Source organism: Oenanthe melanoleuca, chromosome Z (assembly GCF_029582105.1).
Source record: "Oenanthe melanoleuca isolate GR-GAL-2019-014 chromosome Z, OMel1.0, whole genome shotgun sequence".
NCBI lineage: Eukaryota > Metazoa > Chordata > Aves > Passeriformes > Muscicapidae > Oenanthe > Oenanthe melanoleuca.
The window spans coordinates 60138908-60154450 of NC_079362.1; the positions used below are offsets into that span (position 1 = coordinate 60138908).

At 38.0% G+C, this 15543-nt stretch overlaps 1 protein-coding gene across 6 annotated transcripts in view; it reads left to right on the top strand.

Moving 5' to 3' along the window:
• ARL15 (ADP ribosylation factor like GTPase 15) overlaps positions 1–15543 on the top strand; it is a 223110-nt gene that overhangs the window by 140526 nt on the left and 67041 nt on the right. Inside the window, exon 8 of one of the 6 annotated variants that reach the window (XR_008842518.1) lies at positions 11740–11911. The exons of 3 other annotated variants lie outside the window; for them this stretch is intronic. Coding sequence is in view for 2 of the 3 variants with exons in the window: in XM_056513349.1 (XP_056369324.1) it covers positions 5404–5487 (84 nt within the window). In the remaining variant the exon portion in view is untranslated. Of the gene's footprint in view, positions 1–5403; positions 5508–5900; positions 6556–11739; positions 11912–15543 lie in introns of those variants that run through there. 2 more of the 6 variants (XM_056513349.1, XM_056513350.1) reach the window with 2 other exon arrangements.

The following is a 15543-nucleotide window of genomic DNA, read 5'->3' on the forward strand; positions in this document are numbered from 1 at the left end:
CTTTATATAAAGTGAGATAGTGATAGTCTCCTGAAGATTCAGGTGGACCCTGTTTATGTCTGGTACTGTACATGATGTTTCAGAGTTATGAGGAACTCTATACAATTAGTTATTCTAAGTAGTATTCGTGATAGATTTATTACCAGTGGAACAAGTTCATGTTAGAAGGTCCTCACATTTAAAGCAACTTCTGGCATTTTTTAAAATGTCTTTTTAGAACTGTAAAACTGGGATTTTACATGATGAAGGCTCATAAGGGTTTTGCAGGCTGATAACTAACTATTATAAGGGAGTTTTTCTGCTGTTTTATCGTGCAGATGGTGTCTGAATTTTTCAGAGGAAGTGCAAATTTGTTGTGCTATTGGTACTTCTTTCAATATTAATGCTTCCTGGTTTGAAAGGATCTCCTTTACGTGCAGCTACTTGCTTTCCTGAAAAAGAAAGGTAGAAAGTGGGGGAGTCTTTTGCTAGATCCTTGGAAAGTTTTGGAGAGTTGAGCAAATTATAAACCATTGAAAATTGTCATAGTCTGCCTTGCTTTTCCTTTGTACAGGGTGTTCCTGGATTCCTGCCAAAATCACTAAGCATTATTAGCACACTTGAACCATCTTAGTGTCTTGCGTCAGTATGACACACACAATTTAAACTCCAGACAGGACACAGATAAAATAGTGGTGGCTATGGCTGCAGCTGCTTTCCTACCTCTAAATATCCTTTGGCCCAGACAAAGGTGTCCTGGGGCAGGTAATCAGAAAAGCATGAGATCAGATGCTATGTCTGCTGACTGATGTTAATAATCTGTGTTTTCCTAATCGCTCTTTACCGAGGAAAGAATTCTGACCTACCCAAGGCTACTTGCTGTGCTGTGAATTCTCACCAGCACCCTTCTTCTGAAGGTGCCTAAACACGCTAGCTCTTAAACCAGGACTAAAACCCCAAAACAAGGGGTTCTCAGTCTGTTTTGCCCCATGCATTGTTCCCACTGTAATTAACTGCCTTATGGTAATGGTGAATTCCAGTGCAAAAAAATTAAATTAAAATTGAGATCTTGTCTCTTTCTAATTGGAAGATGCAAAAGCAGATTTCTGCTTTTGTCAAAGAGTGTGAATTGCATGGGTTATGCTTTCTTCATTAGGTCTAACCTGCACATAGAGATGAAGAACTAATTCTCCAGAGGCTGCCTAGATTCATGGAAAATAGGGCCCTACTGATGAATGTAATTATTTTTATATTTTAATGGCAGTTGAGAGGACAAAATTCAGTCTGTATAAACCCTCCCTTCCCATCCCCCCATTTCACTTGCTTCTGCATACTTGCTCTTATAACATTGAAATTTCAGGGGCAAAGGATGTTTATTGGTGTGGAGTTGCCTTGTTAACATGTGAAGGGACTTCACTGCTAAGCCTTGTGTTTTAGAGGAAGAGCTCTAATCTTGTTTTAAATAACAAGACAGAGACAGTATTCCGGCGACTGGTTTGATGCACAATTTATTGATATGGACTGCGAAGGAATGATGTTCAAGCCAGCTTGGACCCAGAAATTGCAGTAGACTCTTGGAATACTTTTTTTTATTAGAGGAAGAATAAGCCAATAAGCAGTGCCTGCTGACTAATACGAGTATGTTCTTTCACAGGGCACATGCTAGGTGGCTAGTTTCGGTTTGCATTCTTGCATGTATGTTTCTCTCACCTACAAATACATGAAAATCCTATAGGCCAGATGGAAAGGTTTAGTGGAATGATGTGTCTAGGAGGCTGGATGCAAGAAGAGAAAGCTTCAATTATTAGAACTGCTGTGGTAGTCTTCTGCACATTAGCAACCAGGTTGACAGTGTAGAAAAAAAGCTGTTAGAAAAATCTAGAAGACTTTTAGAGTGTGGGTGGGAAAGAGGGAAGCAAGAGAACAAAGCTGGACTGTAAAACAGCTAGACATAAAATGTGTCTATTTCTAACAACATGTAAATGAGTGGATGAGGGTGAAGAGAATGAATAAACAGCAGATGGAAATCATGCAGACTGCAGAGTCAAAAAAAATAATCACTTTGTCATGGTGTATGACTGCATGTATCTTTTTTCAAGGCTTCCCACGTCATGCCTTTGAGCACCTTCTCTAACCAGGTCATGAACAGCCTTGTGACAATGTCCAGAAGAGTTTTGTTTTCTGCAATGCCCCATTTGTTGTCATGTTGAGGACATTATTTTAATAAATGGTTTTACATATTTTGGCCTTACCATCCTCTGAGACTGAATAATTGATTTCCAGCAGACCTGGTTTTTTTGTGTGCTCAAACTTAGTTTAGCATGTTGCAAAACAACAGTGATTTGCCAATGTCTCTTGAAATTGTTTATGGAGATAGGAAAATGATGATTGTGTTGCATCTTTAATGTATGTTGGGATATATTCGATGATATATGTGAAACACAATCAATTATTGCAATTCCATATTAAAGGTTTCAAACTTTTGAGTGAAATACAATCATCTTTTAATGCAATGTTGATAATCCCAGCAGATAAGGATAAGACAGGGTTATTACATGGGAAGTGAAGGCTGCCAAGTGATATGTTCTATTATTTTGACTGGAGTAGGCTGGCTGGCAAAGTTGGCCTCTTTTGAAAAGAGTGAGACATCTTACTTACCTATTTTGTAGTTTCTCATTTGACAAAGTGTGAAATTACATTTTATTTCTTTTGTTTTCCCTTTGGAGTCTAGAATTTGCTGTTTTCTGTCTTAAAGTTACTGGAAGGCTTTCTCTTGATGGATATATCTGCACAGTTGCACATGTTTTCTATCATCATTTCAATGCACCCTGTTATGTTTTGGATTAGCAGTACAACTACTATATCAGAATAGGTAATTTTCTATTATAAAGTGGGGGAAAAGAACTATTTCAAGTTGAGTCCTAAAGATTATGTGTTTCTGGAGTTCTAAATACATAATGTCGTAGATTGAAACTGCAAGTTTCAGTGTTTGTTTTTTAAAAAGAATACAGTTAGGGAACTTTCTTTTTAATTTGGATGGAAAATTTCCTTGTACCAAGGAAGAATATTAGTGACAATCTTTGGAGTATGACAAAGTAATGTTCAGAGTTCACATTTTCTATACAAATGCTTAATGAAAAACTTTATATACACAAAGCCTTCCATGGATGAGAAGTATATAAGAGTTTAGAGGACTTGGGATAAAGAATACCTTTGTCTACCCACAAAATTGTTTACAAAAGAATGAAGCATTGTGGTGGATGATGTAACATTAGGAACTATGCCAAGAAAGGTATCACATAAGGCTTGTCTACATGAAGAATCAGCCCAAAATATCTGTCAAGGAATAGATCTTCTACAGTAGCTCTCTGAGAGAATGTTAGGAGTCTTTTTTAGTCCACTTTGAAAGGAGTCTGTGGGGGGGTTGGATAGAATAAGTGTAGTACTTCTACAATTTCAGAATACCCTCCCCACACAAATTTGTCTTTGCAGCAGTTTTGACCATTTCTAGGAAAATTTTCCTTTTGGGTTCATGATAGCATACAGCTTCAGAAAACCTTTTAAGTATATTTATTAAATAATAAGCATATAAATCAAGGCTCTTTAAAATGATATTAATATAAATTAAATATGTTATATAAACATTGTTTATAAATTTCTGCCTCATACTTGATAGCAAAAATCAATTCAACCTTTACAACTTTCAAGATCATAAAACTCCTGTATTTTTGGCACAGAAAAGGCCAGAACTTTTCCAAACAAGCCAGATGGAAAGTCAGGTTCTGGAATCCTTCAACTTTTAAGGCTGGATGTGAATAACAAAGCAAAACACATATCATGGAAATGGTCAGAAAGTCTAATCTATTTTAGCAGCAGCCTAGGAAAAATTTTGTTACATGTTTAATGCTCAAAAAGGTGGTGCTTAGCACTGTTTCATCAGAAGAACTGAAATGGAACAGGATGTAATTCAAGGTGTCATCCTTGTAGCAGTGATCTCAACAGATTGTTAGTAATGTTAGAAGATGTAATTTTGTAAATGTTTCCAATATAATGTTTGTCACTCTCATCAGAGGCCTTGTTCTGTAGATATATTTTTGCATTTTCACAATAAGAATAAATAACTTTATAGTAAAATTCCTATGTTTAAATCTTTTATCTTTATATACTATACTGCAGTTTAAAATATGATTCACAAACAGAAGACGATATAATTTGTTATGAAGGTGGGTTAAGTGTATTCTTCATGGGAAGGAACTTCCTTTGTAATCCACTGAGTCTTTCACACTGTTTTCATGCTTTGCTCTGCCTCAAATGGGGTATTGCTGCCTCTTCCTCCAGAGACAACACGTGCTGTTAAGAGTTCAGCACAAACAGAGTACTGTGGAGTTTCTCAGAAGAATGATGTACCTTTCTAATGTTGTTTAGATTCTCACCTCCTTGGGAAAGATACAGCCCCTTGCCTGTATGTACTGTGTGAAAAGTATTGTGTCAGAAGTGGAGAAAACATGGCAGGTTTTGATGTTTACAGCATGTCACCTGCCCTGGCTGAAGCACCCAGCGGCTCCTAAGAGGGCCCTGCAGCTGCTTGTGGCACAGGCGGCTGGGTCTGTCAGGCTTCATCTATGTGGAAACCCCTCAGCTGCAGAGAGCTAACCATCGACCTTGCCTGCCGTTTACATGGCAAAATATTTAGCCTCTGGTTTTGTTTGGGAAATTGTTTTGGTAAATGTATCACTTGCATCTAAGAGTAAGTCTTAGCAGTAGGACAGGAATAGCTATTCATGACTGGGAAATTGTCAAAGCTTAGTAAGCTTACTAAGAGCCAAAATAATAAATAATTTGATACCACTCCTCCACCAGTTCAGTCTGCACATATTATCTGCACATGGTGTCAAAACAGCATGGGCAGCTATAATAGATTAAAACCGCTTTTTGTCTTTTTTTTTTCCTTGAAAGACCAAACTTTTCTGTTACTGTGTTTGTGACTTTGCTTCAAGGACATAGGGCTAGACTTTACGGTTTGTTTAGCTATGAAGGGATGACAGACTAGGGGGGTGGTAAGGGGAGCTTAGTTTTGGAATGTAAATACATGTAGAGCTCTTCTCCTTTTGTTTAGCATCTCTTTAAACTAAGACAAAAAAAATCAGTGAATGAATGAATAGCAGCATGGCGAAATACCTAAATGTTTGAGTTAAAATTTTTGGATGTTTGAAATCCTATTTGGATCCTTTTCCCAGATCGCAGTGCATTCATATGCACTCAGCAGGAAACTTCATGGAGATGCACATTTGGGCAGAAGGTCTTTGGCGGTGCCTTTTTCTTAACTTGCGTCTTTTCTTCTTTTGAAGAAAGTAATGGCTTAAGTCTGACTGAAGAACAATCTTTTTTGTATGTTCCTTATACGAATTTACTTATGGTTCACAGATTTTACCCACCATCTATGTCTGCAGTCCTTTGGATTTAAAACAGCATATATCCCTCTGCAGACAACAGGAAACGCCAAATTAAAGACTTAATGACATACTGCTGAAAGAAGACAAAAGGTGACAAATTATAAAACAGCCAGCTAAACTTTTAAAGAAAACGCTGGAAAAAATCCCACATTCACACAGCTTGAAAAGGATACGGATATTGTTACACTTGCAGACATGTTAATAGAAATTAGTGAATCATGCTGGATATAAACTTAAACATTTAAAAAGAACAGGTTTCAAAAAATAGTATTTTCCTAGAACAATGAAAACAGCTTCTGAGTTATTTTTTTTAAAATTAATAATATGTTTTAACCTTGTTTATTGTATGTCTAAACCATAGACTCCATTTTTGTAATTGTGAAACCAGTGAAAATGGGACTTCTGTCCTTTAAAAATTATTAACCTCTGTTGCTGATATAAGTGCAGTTGTGTTCGTTTCCCCTGCAGTTGTGGCTTGGCTGTGTTCTCAACTGGCAGCCTCTAGCTTGATTTACTGTGGGTGGAACATCTTTTGATCTCCTGTTGAGTTCTGGAGAGATGGTGGAAAAGGAGCAAGATAAGTGAGAAAGAGAAGGGAGGGAGAGATGTATGGATGAAAAGCAAAGTTACAGACATTTCCTCTCTGATCCTAGGGACCTTAATCTTCTAATTTATTTAATAATTTTAATATTTACATTCTTTGAGGGTAAAAATCTTACATTTTAGTATCCTTGATGCCATGAAATTAATCTTGGGAGTGTAGCACTTAGTAAATGAACAGGAAGTGCTGCTTTTGGTCAGGAAATGGCAAAAATGTGAAAAATTTTCAACTGATAGTTTTGAGAACAGTTGTGTTGTATTTACATTAACTACTACTGCCAGTTTCCCTTAAAGATTTATACTTAAAGGGTTACCAACTCAGTAGCTTACTCATGCAAATCTGAAACCAGATCAGAGGGAATCTGTCAGTAGCTTTCCAGTAAAGAATCATCATTTTAAGACTTGTGAATCTTTTTATTCATATGCTCTTAAAATTATGTTTTGATATTCTTGTCACTGCCACTGTAATAATTAGACATACACAGGACCCATATATGGTACCCATTTGACTGATAAATGCTGTTGATGCACTGAGGGGTTTTGTTCAGTGGATGGTTGGTTTTGGTTTTTGCGGTTTTTTTGGGAGGGGGTGTGTGGGGGGGGCATTTGGTTGGTTTGGTTGCTGGGGGTTTTTGTTGGGTCTTTTTTAGAGGTTAAAAAAAAAAAGAGAATTGATTGGCTGGCGACTCCTCGTGGAATCCAATTGCATATTAAGAAAGAGAGAGGTCTTTATTCATTCATTCAGTTCTTATGAAAAGAAACGTTTAAATAGGAATGTTTGCAGGCCTATGTGAAGTATTCTAACTGTTTATGATGATAAAGTCCATTGCTGGCCTAACACTTAAACAAGCATCTTCATCCTCTGTGTATGCCTCAAAAGGAGTTTGCCATATATATTTGTTTTATGTAGACAGATGTAGAAGACCATATAGGCAGATATATAGGCAGATAACTATCTGCCACTGTGCTGAGAATATTCTGACCAGCTTTATCTTATTTTTGGAATTTGTCTGCATCCATCTGCTGTTTTTGTTGTTACACATGCATTTTAAGCTGTGGGGCTGAGCCTCTGTTCTGTAGTATCTATTCTGTTTGTATCTGTATCTATTGCAATGGGTGTAAGTCAACAGCTGTGCATCATGCAATGCAGTAAAACGGAATAATTACCGAGTGTGTGTGTCACATGAGCTGTTGTCATTATCAATAAAAACACTGTGAGATGGGTGAAACAGAGAAGACCCACCAAGTTATTTTTTATTCTTGATAGTGTAAGAGATTGATTTATTTTCCTTGGCTTAAAGCTAAACTGAAATGTTTACTCCACCTCTTTCCATGTGAAAAAAAGAATTTGCCATTGCAACAGCACTCCTGTTTTGACTTTTTCAGTAGTTAGAAACTTGATTGATTTTTAGTTGGGCTTTCTTTTATAAAAGTGTTAAAAGTCTGTTTGATGTTTGTCTTTTAATACACTACTCAAAATGTTTTTAAGCTGAAGTGCTACTTAGTCTTTAAAAAAATACATGAATAGTCAGACTCAAATCATAGTAATTTCTTGATAGTCTATGCTCTCAAGGGTATTATTCAGACTAGTTTTGAAGAACTGAACAGCTACACTGTATTTATGTGCATCATAGGAGAAATACACATTTGTAAACTCTCTTGGGCTGTAACTGAGTTCTAATAGATGTCTGTACAGCACATCCTGCAGTGGGGCCCCAGTCTCTTGTGGGGTTTATAGATTCTACCATGACAAAAAATTAATAATGGAGAATCTTCTTGTAGAGATAATTTAACCTCCGGGTGTTGCCTTTTTGTGCATGCATGCATGCATATACATACACACACACACACACACACACACACACACATACATATATATATATATATATATATATATACACATACACACACGCACAAACTCAGCTATTCAGTTATTAGCAGTTCAGCCAAGATTTTTGGTTTAATACCTACAAAACTATTAGTTTCTCACTTGAAATAGAGGAATGTTAACATTTATAAAAATATTCCAAATCTAATTTACAAAAAATGAAAAGTAAAGATGAAGTATATAAACTAATTTTCTTTAAAATTATTGTTTCTCTTATTCATATGATGGAAAATATTAATTCAGATATTCCCAAGTGATTTTCAGTATTTGGTAGAATTGGAGCAGTGCTTGAAATATGATAATCTTGCAGAAAGAATGAGTAATCACAAATAGTATTTAGCAAATGAATTTTAAGTTCTAAAATATTGTAAAGTCCTGCCAAAAAGCAAAAACAAAGGAGCAAAAAACCAGTAATCTCAGATAAATCTGATGCTAGCTAAATCGGAGGAAGTTTCCTGATGGGAGTACTACCTTCTGACAGAACAAGGAAAGGGCCATTAATCCCGCAAGAGGGAGACAGTGAATGTGACTGCGGTTGAGGTGCTTGGCTGGCATGGTGTGGAAGCAGCAAAAGAGTAATAGGATTAGGGTTGTTCCTTCTTTAGGACTTTCCACCTTTCCATTTGTGGTTGGAGGAAGATGAGAGCCAGCTCTTAGCTCACCTGGGTCTTTCAGAAGCCTCTGGCTCCTAAAATAAAACTTTATGGGTGTGGAGGACATCTTTTTGTTACATTTAGGGGCAAACAAATAGAAGTTGTTTGCAGGTTCTGCTGAAAAACAAATAATAGTTACACCCAAAGCTAATTTTGTGTTAAAGTACATACTTTCTGAGCAAGTTCAGGTATAATATTCCAAGCATACTAGCACAAAATTAGCTCTCTTTGCAGCTATAGTTTCTCTTGATGCAAATATTATTTTAATCTTGGTTCAGACTCTGTGGAGTGAGCATGATGGTTAGTCCTAAAAACTGTCCTGTGTTTATGCTCAGAAGCTGTCTTCCCAGTGTGTTACAGCCATGACTTCAAAAGCCAGTTTGCAGAACAGGAAACAGTGGTTTTACTCCTGTGCCACTTCAGCCTTGGGTCTGAACTGCAGAGCTGCCAAAATTGCTAGTCATCATGGTAGTGTGAATCAAGGGGTTTGTTTCTTTATTACTGAGAATGCCAGTAATTCTAGAAATTAAGCAAGACAGTCAACCAAATTTGCACAGGCTATCAAACTATCAACCTGATGCCATCAAAGGGCATCAACTTTTAGTAAGATACGGTCAAAATTATCTTCTGTAGGAAATCCCCAGAGGCATTGAAGGAATGATGCTGTGAAAAACAGACCTGCCACTGGCGATGCTCCAGGCCTGCAGATGTGAGGCGGAGGAGGTTCTGCATGATTAGGGGAGTGGAGATTACGCTGCATTCAGCCTGAAAACTCTGCCCTCGTTTACAATCCTAGGTTGCTTAATATGGGTAGAAGGTGGCAGAAACTAAGAATATTTCATAAAATTTTTTAGGCAAAAAGTGAAAGCAAAAGATAAAGACAACAAAAGTTGAGCTGTGTTTCCAGTAATTTAGAAAACTGTCATAGTTCAGGCTATGTACAAAAGGGCTTGTCACTTCACAAAAATGCTTAAATAAATAAAAATCCATAATCTTAAACTGGCCCCATGAAAACTGTCAAACTGTGTTTTGAATGAATGATTTTAATGGGTGGTTTGCCATGTATTTTTGATGTCATTGAAACACAGCTCTCTTGTGGTGCACCAGACATTTTAAAGTGGTTTATCACTGTTATCTTGGCTACCGCCACTATTCTGTATTGAGCAAATGGGACTCTTCACCACTCCAGTGAAGATTTCTAACCACTGAAATGCACCATAACATAAACCACTGTAGCTTACCTTATGCACTTCTTGAAATGGATAACGCAGTTCCTAACTGCTTTGTCTCATTTCTCGAGGGAGGTGGGGTGGATCTGTGCAGTTTTTGTTGGGTTTTTTTCCTCTTGGTGTCGGTCTCCCTCCATAAAAAACCCTTGGACTCATATTTCTCAAATAGAAAAAATTATTTTAAACTTAGCAGTATTGTTTTATAAGTAGAATGTACTCATCTAGCTTTTCGCTAGTTTTCTTGCTCTCCAGTATGAGCCTTTTTGACTTTCCTTACAGTACCTTTTCCTTGTGATGTCCTGCTCATAGGGATGTTCCATTTAGTTGCCCTTCCTCTGGAAGTTCATACCCTACTCCCAGGCTCCTTCTTCTTGAAATTTGGCACTTAAACAGCTCGAGACATGAAGTAGCCATTTGTTACTTGGCTGATGTCTCCTTCTTTTCATTCCTCCCAGATGATATGTGTTCCTCTTGTGTTTTCACTCTTACTGTGTTTGTGTAACACTTATCAAAACAGACCTAAACAATGTAATGGATGTTATGTGTCAATGATAATCAAAGCCACAGTGTTTAAACTGCTTTGTGAAGGTTTGGGTTTCCTCAGTATTCTGAGGTGTGTTTGGAAACAATTAGGTCTGTTTTTTGGAAAGAGATCCTTCAGAGTAGGAACAGTTTTTCTTAGTCCATGCTGAAAAATTCCAAAGGCATGTTTTCTGTTGAGTGGTTTAAATAGTTCTGGGAAATGACAATCTAGATTAATTTTTCTACTTTCCAACTTTGCATCTGAAAGATACTGTTACTGAAACACAAATTAAATAACTAATGTAATAGCCCTTAGACAAATGCTGAGTTTAATAGATATGTCTGCATTGTAGTCGTGTCTCCACTGGGACACAAGTTTCAATCAGGTTTTGTCACATGTAGTATGTGTGTTTTGCTGAAACCATTTGCAAATAACTGCATCTGTTAGCTATTGGTGTTCTTGTTTAATTGGCAAGTTTAAAATAGCTGCTTATACTTAATGTGCTTCTGATTCTTTCTTTTGCAAAACAGATGAACCTCTGTATTCCAAGAATTGTTCCAAATCATATTTTCTGGCAGTGCTCCTACCTTTAGCCATTGTATGAATTAAAATATGCTTTCCAGCTCTTGCCTAAGTTGTCTGAAAAGTCTCTATAGAATTGACATGCAAACAGTTTTTGCAATCTTTTTTGTTTTGTTTTGTTTTGTTTTGTTTTTTGGTTTTTGTTGTCTTTTTTTTAAGCAATGTTAAATTTGCTTGAGCAACATCACTTGTTTTGACTAGTGGAAGATCTAAAAATACACTACTGTATTGACTGAACTAATTACATTTCAGATCTAGCCACTACCATCTGGATCTCTCTCTTTCTGGTTACATTTTCATTGCACAGATTGCACATGAGTGATTAGTACCATGAATGAGTTGTCCAAATTTTGTTCTGGGTGTTAGCAGCAGCTCTGCCGAGCTGCACTCAAGTTGCTGTGCCCTTTGTCTTCCTCTGTGGATACTGCATTTCAGTCGGAGTCCTCAAGTCAGCAGCAATGTAGAGAAAGTGAGAAGGGTCCAGTGGCAAGCTGCCTGGGTAACCAGGACCCACTTCAATCAAGAGAGACTGCAAGGAAGCTGAGCTTCTCTAGTCTGGCAAAGAGAAGGCTAAGATGCGGTAAGAATACTTGAGAAGCAGTTAGAAAGATAATGAAATCAAACTCTTCATGGTAAAGCCAGGTGACATAAGGAGTAATAGCCAGAAGTTGTGTGTTGGGTGTCTCAGTCTGGGCATTGGGAGAGTCTGGGCATTCCCCAGGACAACATGGTTGCACTCAGACAGAGGAGTTATGGAGTCTCCCTGCAGGGATTTTCTAGACTCATGGAGATAAAGGCACAACTAACCTGACAGGTAAAGGTGTTATTCCAGGCTTCTGCCTGAAGTCACACTGAGTGAGCTTCAGAGGTTCTGTTATTCTTTGCTGGGATTCCCTGATGCCCGTGAACAGAACATGAGTGAGATCTTGATTCCTGCCAGTGAATCATGGACAAAACTTTCTGCTCAAGGCAAATGCTCTGCCAGGCCACAGGTTTCATCCTTGGTAAGTAGCTATTACCTAACTGAAACTACCTGAAACATTTTGAACCTACATGTCACTTCAACTTGGAATTTTTCATTCCTGGCTGTAGTGTATAGCAAGTACCTGAGGAGTACAGTTTAGTTGTGATAGATTGCAGCCTAATGGGCATGCTGCCTGAAGGAAGCCTTGCTGAAGCTATCAAGCTGAGTTCAGGCTGAAGCTCTCCTGCACTGGAGTGAAATGTTCTGTACCACATAAACACATTAGGCAGCAATGCTTCCATGAAGTCCTAACGTAATGATATTTCTAAGATCATTTAAAAACAGTCTTTTCTGTCTCATTCTTGTAACGTGTATCTTTTTGCTGTTAGCAGAATATCATAGGTGATAGAAAACTGGATGCCATGACTGCCCTCATCCACGAAAAGCAAAGGTCCTTTATTTACGTACCTAATAGTGACCTAGCATTGCTTTTGAAAGATCTGTGATAAATTTTCAAAACACAGAAGGATTTAAATTCTGCCAGTCCAAGTCACATGATTTGTTGTAGAAAGTGTTCAAAAAGCAGCAGTCCAAAGCCATGTAGTCCACCAGTATTAGCAAAAAAATATGACTTTTTTTTTTGCTTAAACCAGACAATAATTTAAGAAGACATTTGAGGGGAGGCTGTCAACAGCAAATAAGGTATGAAGCAGTGATGGAGCTTTGTACTGTAGAGAGGTATGAAAAATTCTCAAACAAATGCAGTGATGCATGGGGTTGAAAAGATGGAGAAAGTGTAAGTTAGGTACTGGATTTAACAAGCCATCTTGATTTTTTTTTCTTCTTTTTTTCTGCTAGCCATGTCCTTGTCCAATTTTTTTCTCATTTCTAAGCTGCAGGTTTTTGTTCCCAGTGGAGGTACTAACACTGCTGTTGGAGCTGGAAGATAAAGATATCTTTGCTGTAAACAGAATCAGTGAAATTCTGCATCTTTCAGTGTACCTTCCTTTCTTTTCAGAGAGAGATGTTTGTTCTAGGATGTTTCCATGGTCTTTTACAGTGCACTGTAATATGCGAAGGCTGTAAACTTCTTCAAGTCATTCTGTTGCAGAATGAGGCAAATGGGATACTTCCCAAAAAGTGGAAACTTGCACTAGTTCTGCTTCCACACTGCTAGCTGTTTTCTATCCCATTATACTGTTTGTCAGTCAATGCTACATTAACATCTAATGCCATTTTCTTCTCCAATTATTTTCCTTGTGTTTACAAAGCAAGTCTAAAACATTTTTATTTTTTGTATAGGTCTGTTTTTTGTGTTTAGTCATTGGGCCAAAGCAGCTTCTCTTCAAGAGGGATCAAAAACAGTTTGTCAGTGATAGCATGAGGTTTATGACCTGCTCCATGGGGCATAATTAAATGTGGAATTCAGCCCCTTCTTGCAGAATAACTTTGACACATCTGGTTTAAACAGTTTTAGTGCAGTGAGGAGATAAGTAGAAGTTTCTTTGCACAGTAGATTAGTTTCAGATGAGGTATAGGATCCTCTGAAATTCAGGTTCACAGAAGTACACCAATGGGACAGCCACCCAAGGAAAGTACGTAGTCACCCACTGAATATGTTAAAAGAAATCGTAGGCCTGCAGTGCAATAAAAAAAAAAAATAGAAAAAAAATATATGTGTTGTCACAGTCCCAGAAGGCCATGTAGGGTAATTGCCCAGAAAAGGAGAAGGAACAGTGCTGAATTCTTTTGCAAAATCCCTATTATCTCCCTGCTTTCTTTGCCAGAGCACCTCTGATCCAGTTTTATTCCATGTTCCCCTTCAGTATGTTCATGTTTTTACAGATATAGCACGTTTTATGGCACCCACTAAAGTTATCTGCTGTGAAATTCAATTATTTAAATACTTTGTCCTTTTGTTACCCTTTTCTATTGGATTGCCAATACATATTGCTTTCTCATCAGATACTGATAGTCCCTTTAGTAGACTTTAGTATTCTGTAAAATGGTGATGAACACACAATATGGCTTATAGGTAGTGAAGTACAAAGTAGTTGTTTCAGCACTTTGCTTTCAAATAGAAAATACAGTTTGTTTCCGCTTAATATTCACTAGGCTATCCAGTGTTTAAGGCATTTTTCTGTTAGGTAGCTATGACCATTCAAACACATCATTGCTGCATAGACAAACATAGTTTTCCTCATTTTGAGGACAATTAAGATGAAAAGGAGAGGTTTAGTAATATATTTGTGTACTGAGGGAGTGTTTGTGAAGACCTTACGAAATCTTAATATGAACTGTGTGTTTATTTGTGTTAAAAATACCTGGTGTGAATTGCTGACTGCTGGAAGTTAGCAGACTGGCATAAATAAAGGGTGGCACATCAACATGCAGATTAATTTTTACGTAAATTATTTCTAGTTCACCTTTTATTGCTTAAGCAGTCTTTAGCTGAATGTTTTGTCAAAGACTAGTTAAGAGTATGAAAAAATATGATATTTAGGTGATTGGTTGTAAAATCTGTGAAGTAACTCAAGAAATATCTCACTTTTGCTCAGACAGCAGAAATATGGTAGTTCTTGATCAAAAATTGAAAATATGTTGAATTAATGAAAGTGTCCTAGCAAAGTCCTTTGGTCTCTTCTCTCGATAGAGGTAGAGGATGGAGATCTATGTGGCAGCAAAGGCACAAGGGTTATTGATGTGTTAGAAACCATGGACCTTAGGAATGGTCACAAAGGACTCAGGGCTTCTTTCCCCCAAAAGGCAGTGGGATCAGTAGTCCAAGTACAGGTACACCAATGCACACAGCATGGGCAACAAACAGAAGGAGCTGGAAGCCTTTGCACAGGACAAAAACCATGACAGAGTTGCCATCATGGAAACGTGATGGGAAGACTTGCACAACTACAGTGCTGTAGTATAGGGCTATAAATGCTTTGGAATAGATTGGCAAGGAATGAGAGGCAGTGAGGTAGCCCTCTACTTTAGGGCATGATTTAGTTGTCTAGATCTTAACAATGGTGACAAGAGGATTGACTGTTAATGAGTAAGGATCAGAGAAAGATGACAAGGTAGCTATTGTGCATGGAATCTATTAGAGATTGCCCGACCACGATGGGGAAGCAGATGAGATATTCTATAAACAGCTCAAAGAAGTCTCACTAGCCCTTGTTCTTGTAGGGGGCTTCAGCTTAGCACAAGTCTGCTGGAAATTCAATACATTGGAGAGGAAACAGCCTAGAAGTTTCTGAAGTGTGTGGAAGACAACTTCCTCACACAGCTGATGTATGAACCAGTGAGGCAAGATGCCCTGCTAGACCTGCTGTTTGTGAGCAGAGAAGGAATGGTGGGTGACATGGTGGTCAGAGGTCATCTTAGGAACAGCTGTCATGAAATTAAAGTTTTCAGTTCTTGGACAGGTAAGAAGAGGGTTCAGCAAACTGCCACCCTGGACTTGCAAAGGGCAGACTTAGGCCTATCAAGGGGCCTAGTTGACAGAGCCCTGACTCAGGGAGTCAGCCCTGAGGGGCGAAGGAGTCCAGGACCACTGTTCAAGGAGGAAATCCTGAAGGTGCAGGAGCAGGCCTTCCAGTGTGCTAAAACACGAGCCAGTGATGGAGGAGACAAAACTAACTGAACAGAGGGCTTTGGCTGGGAATCAGAGAAAAA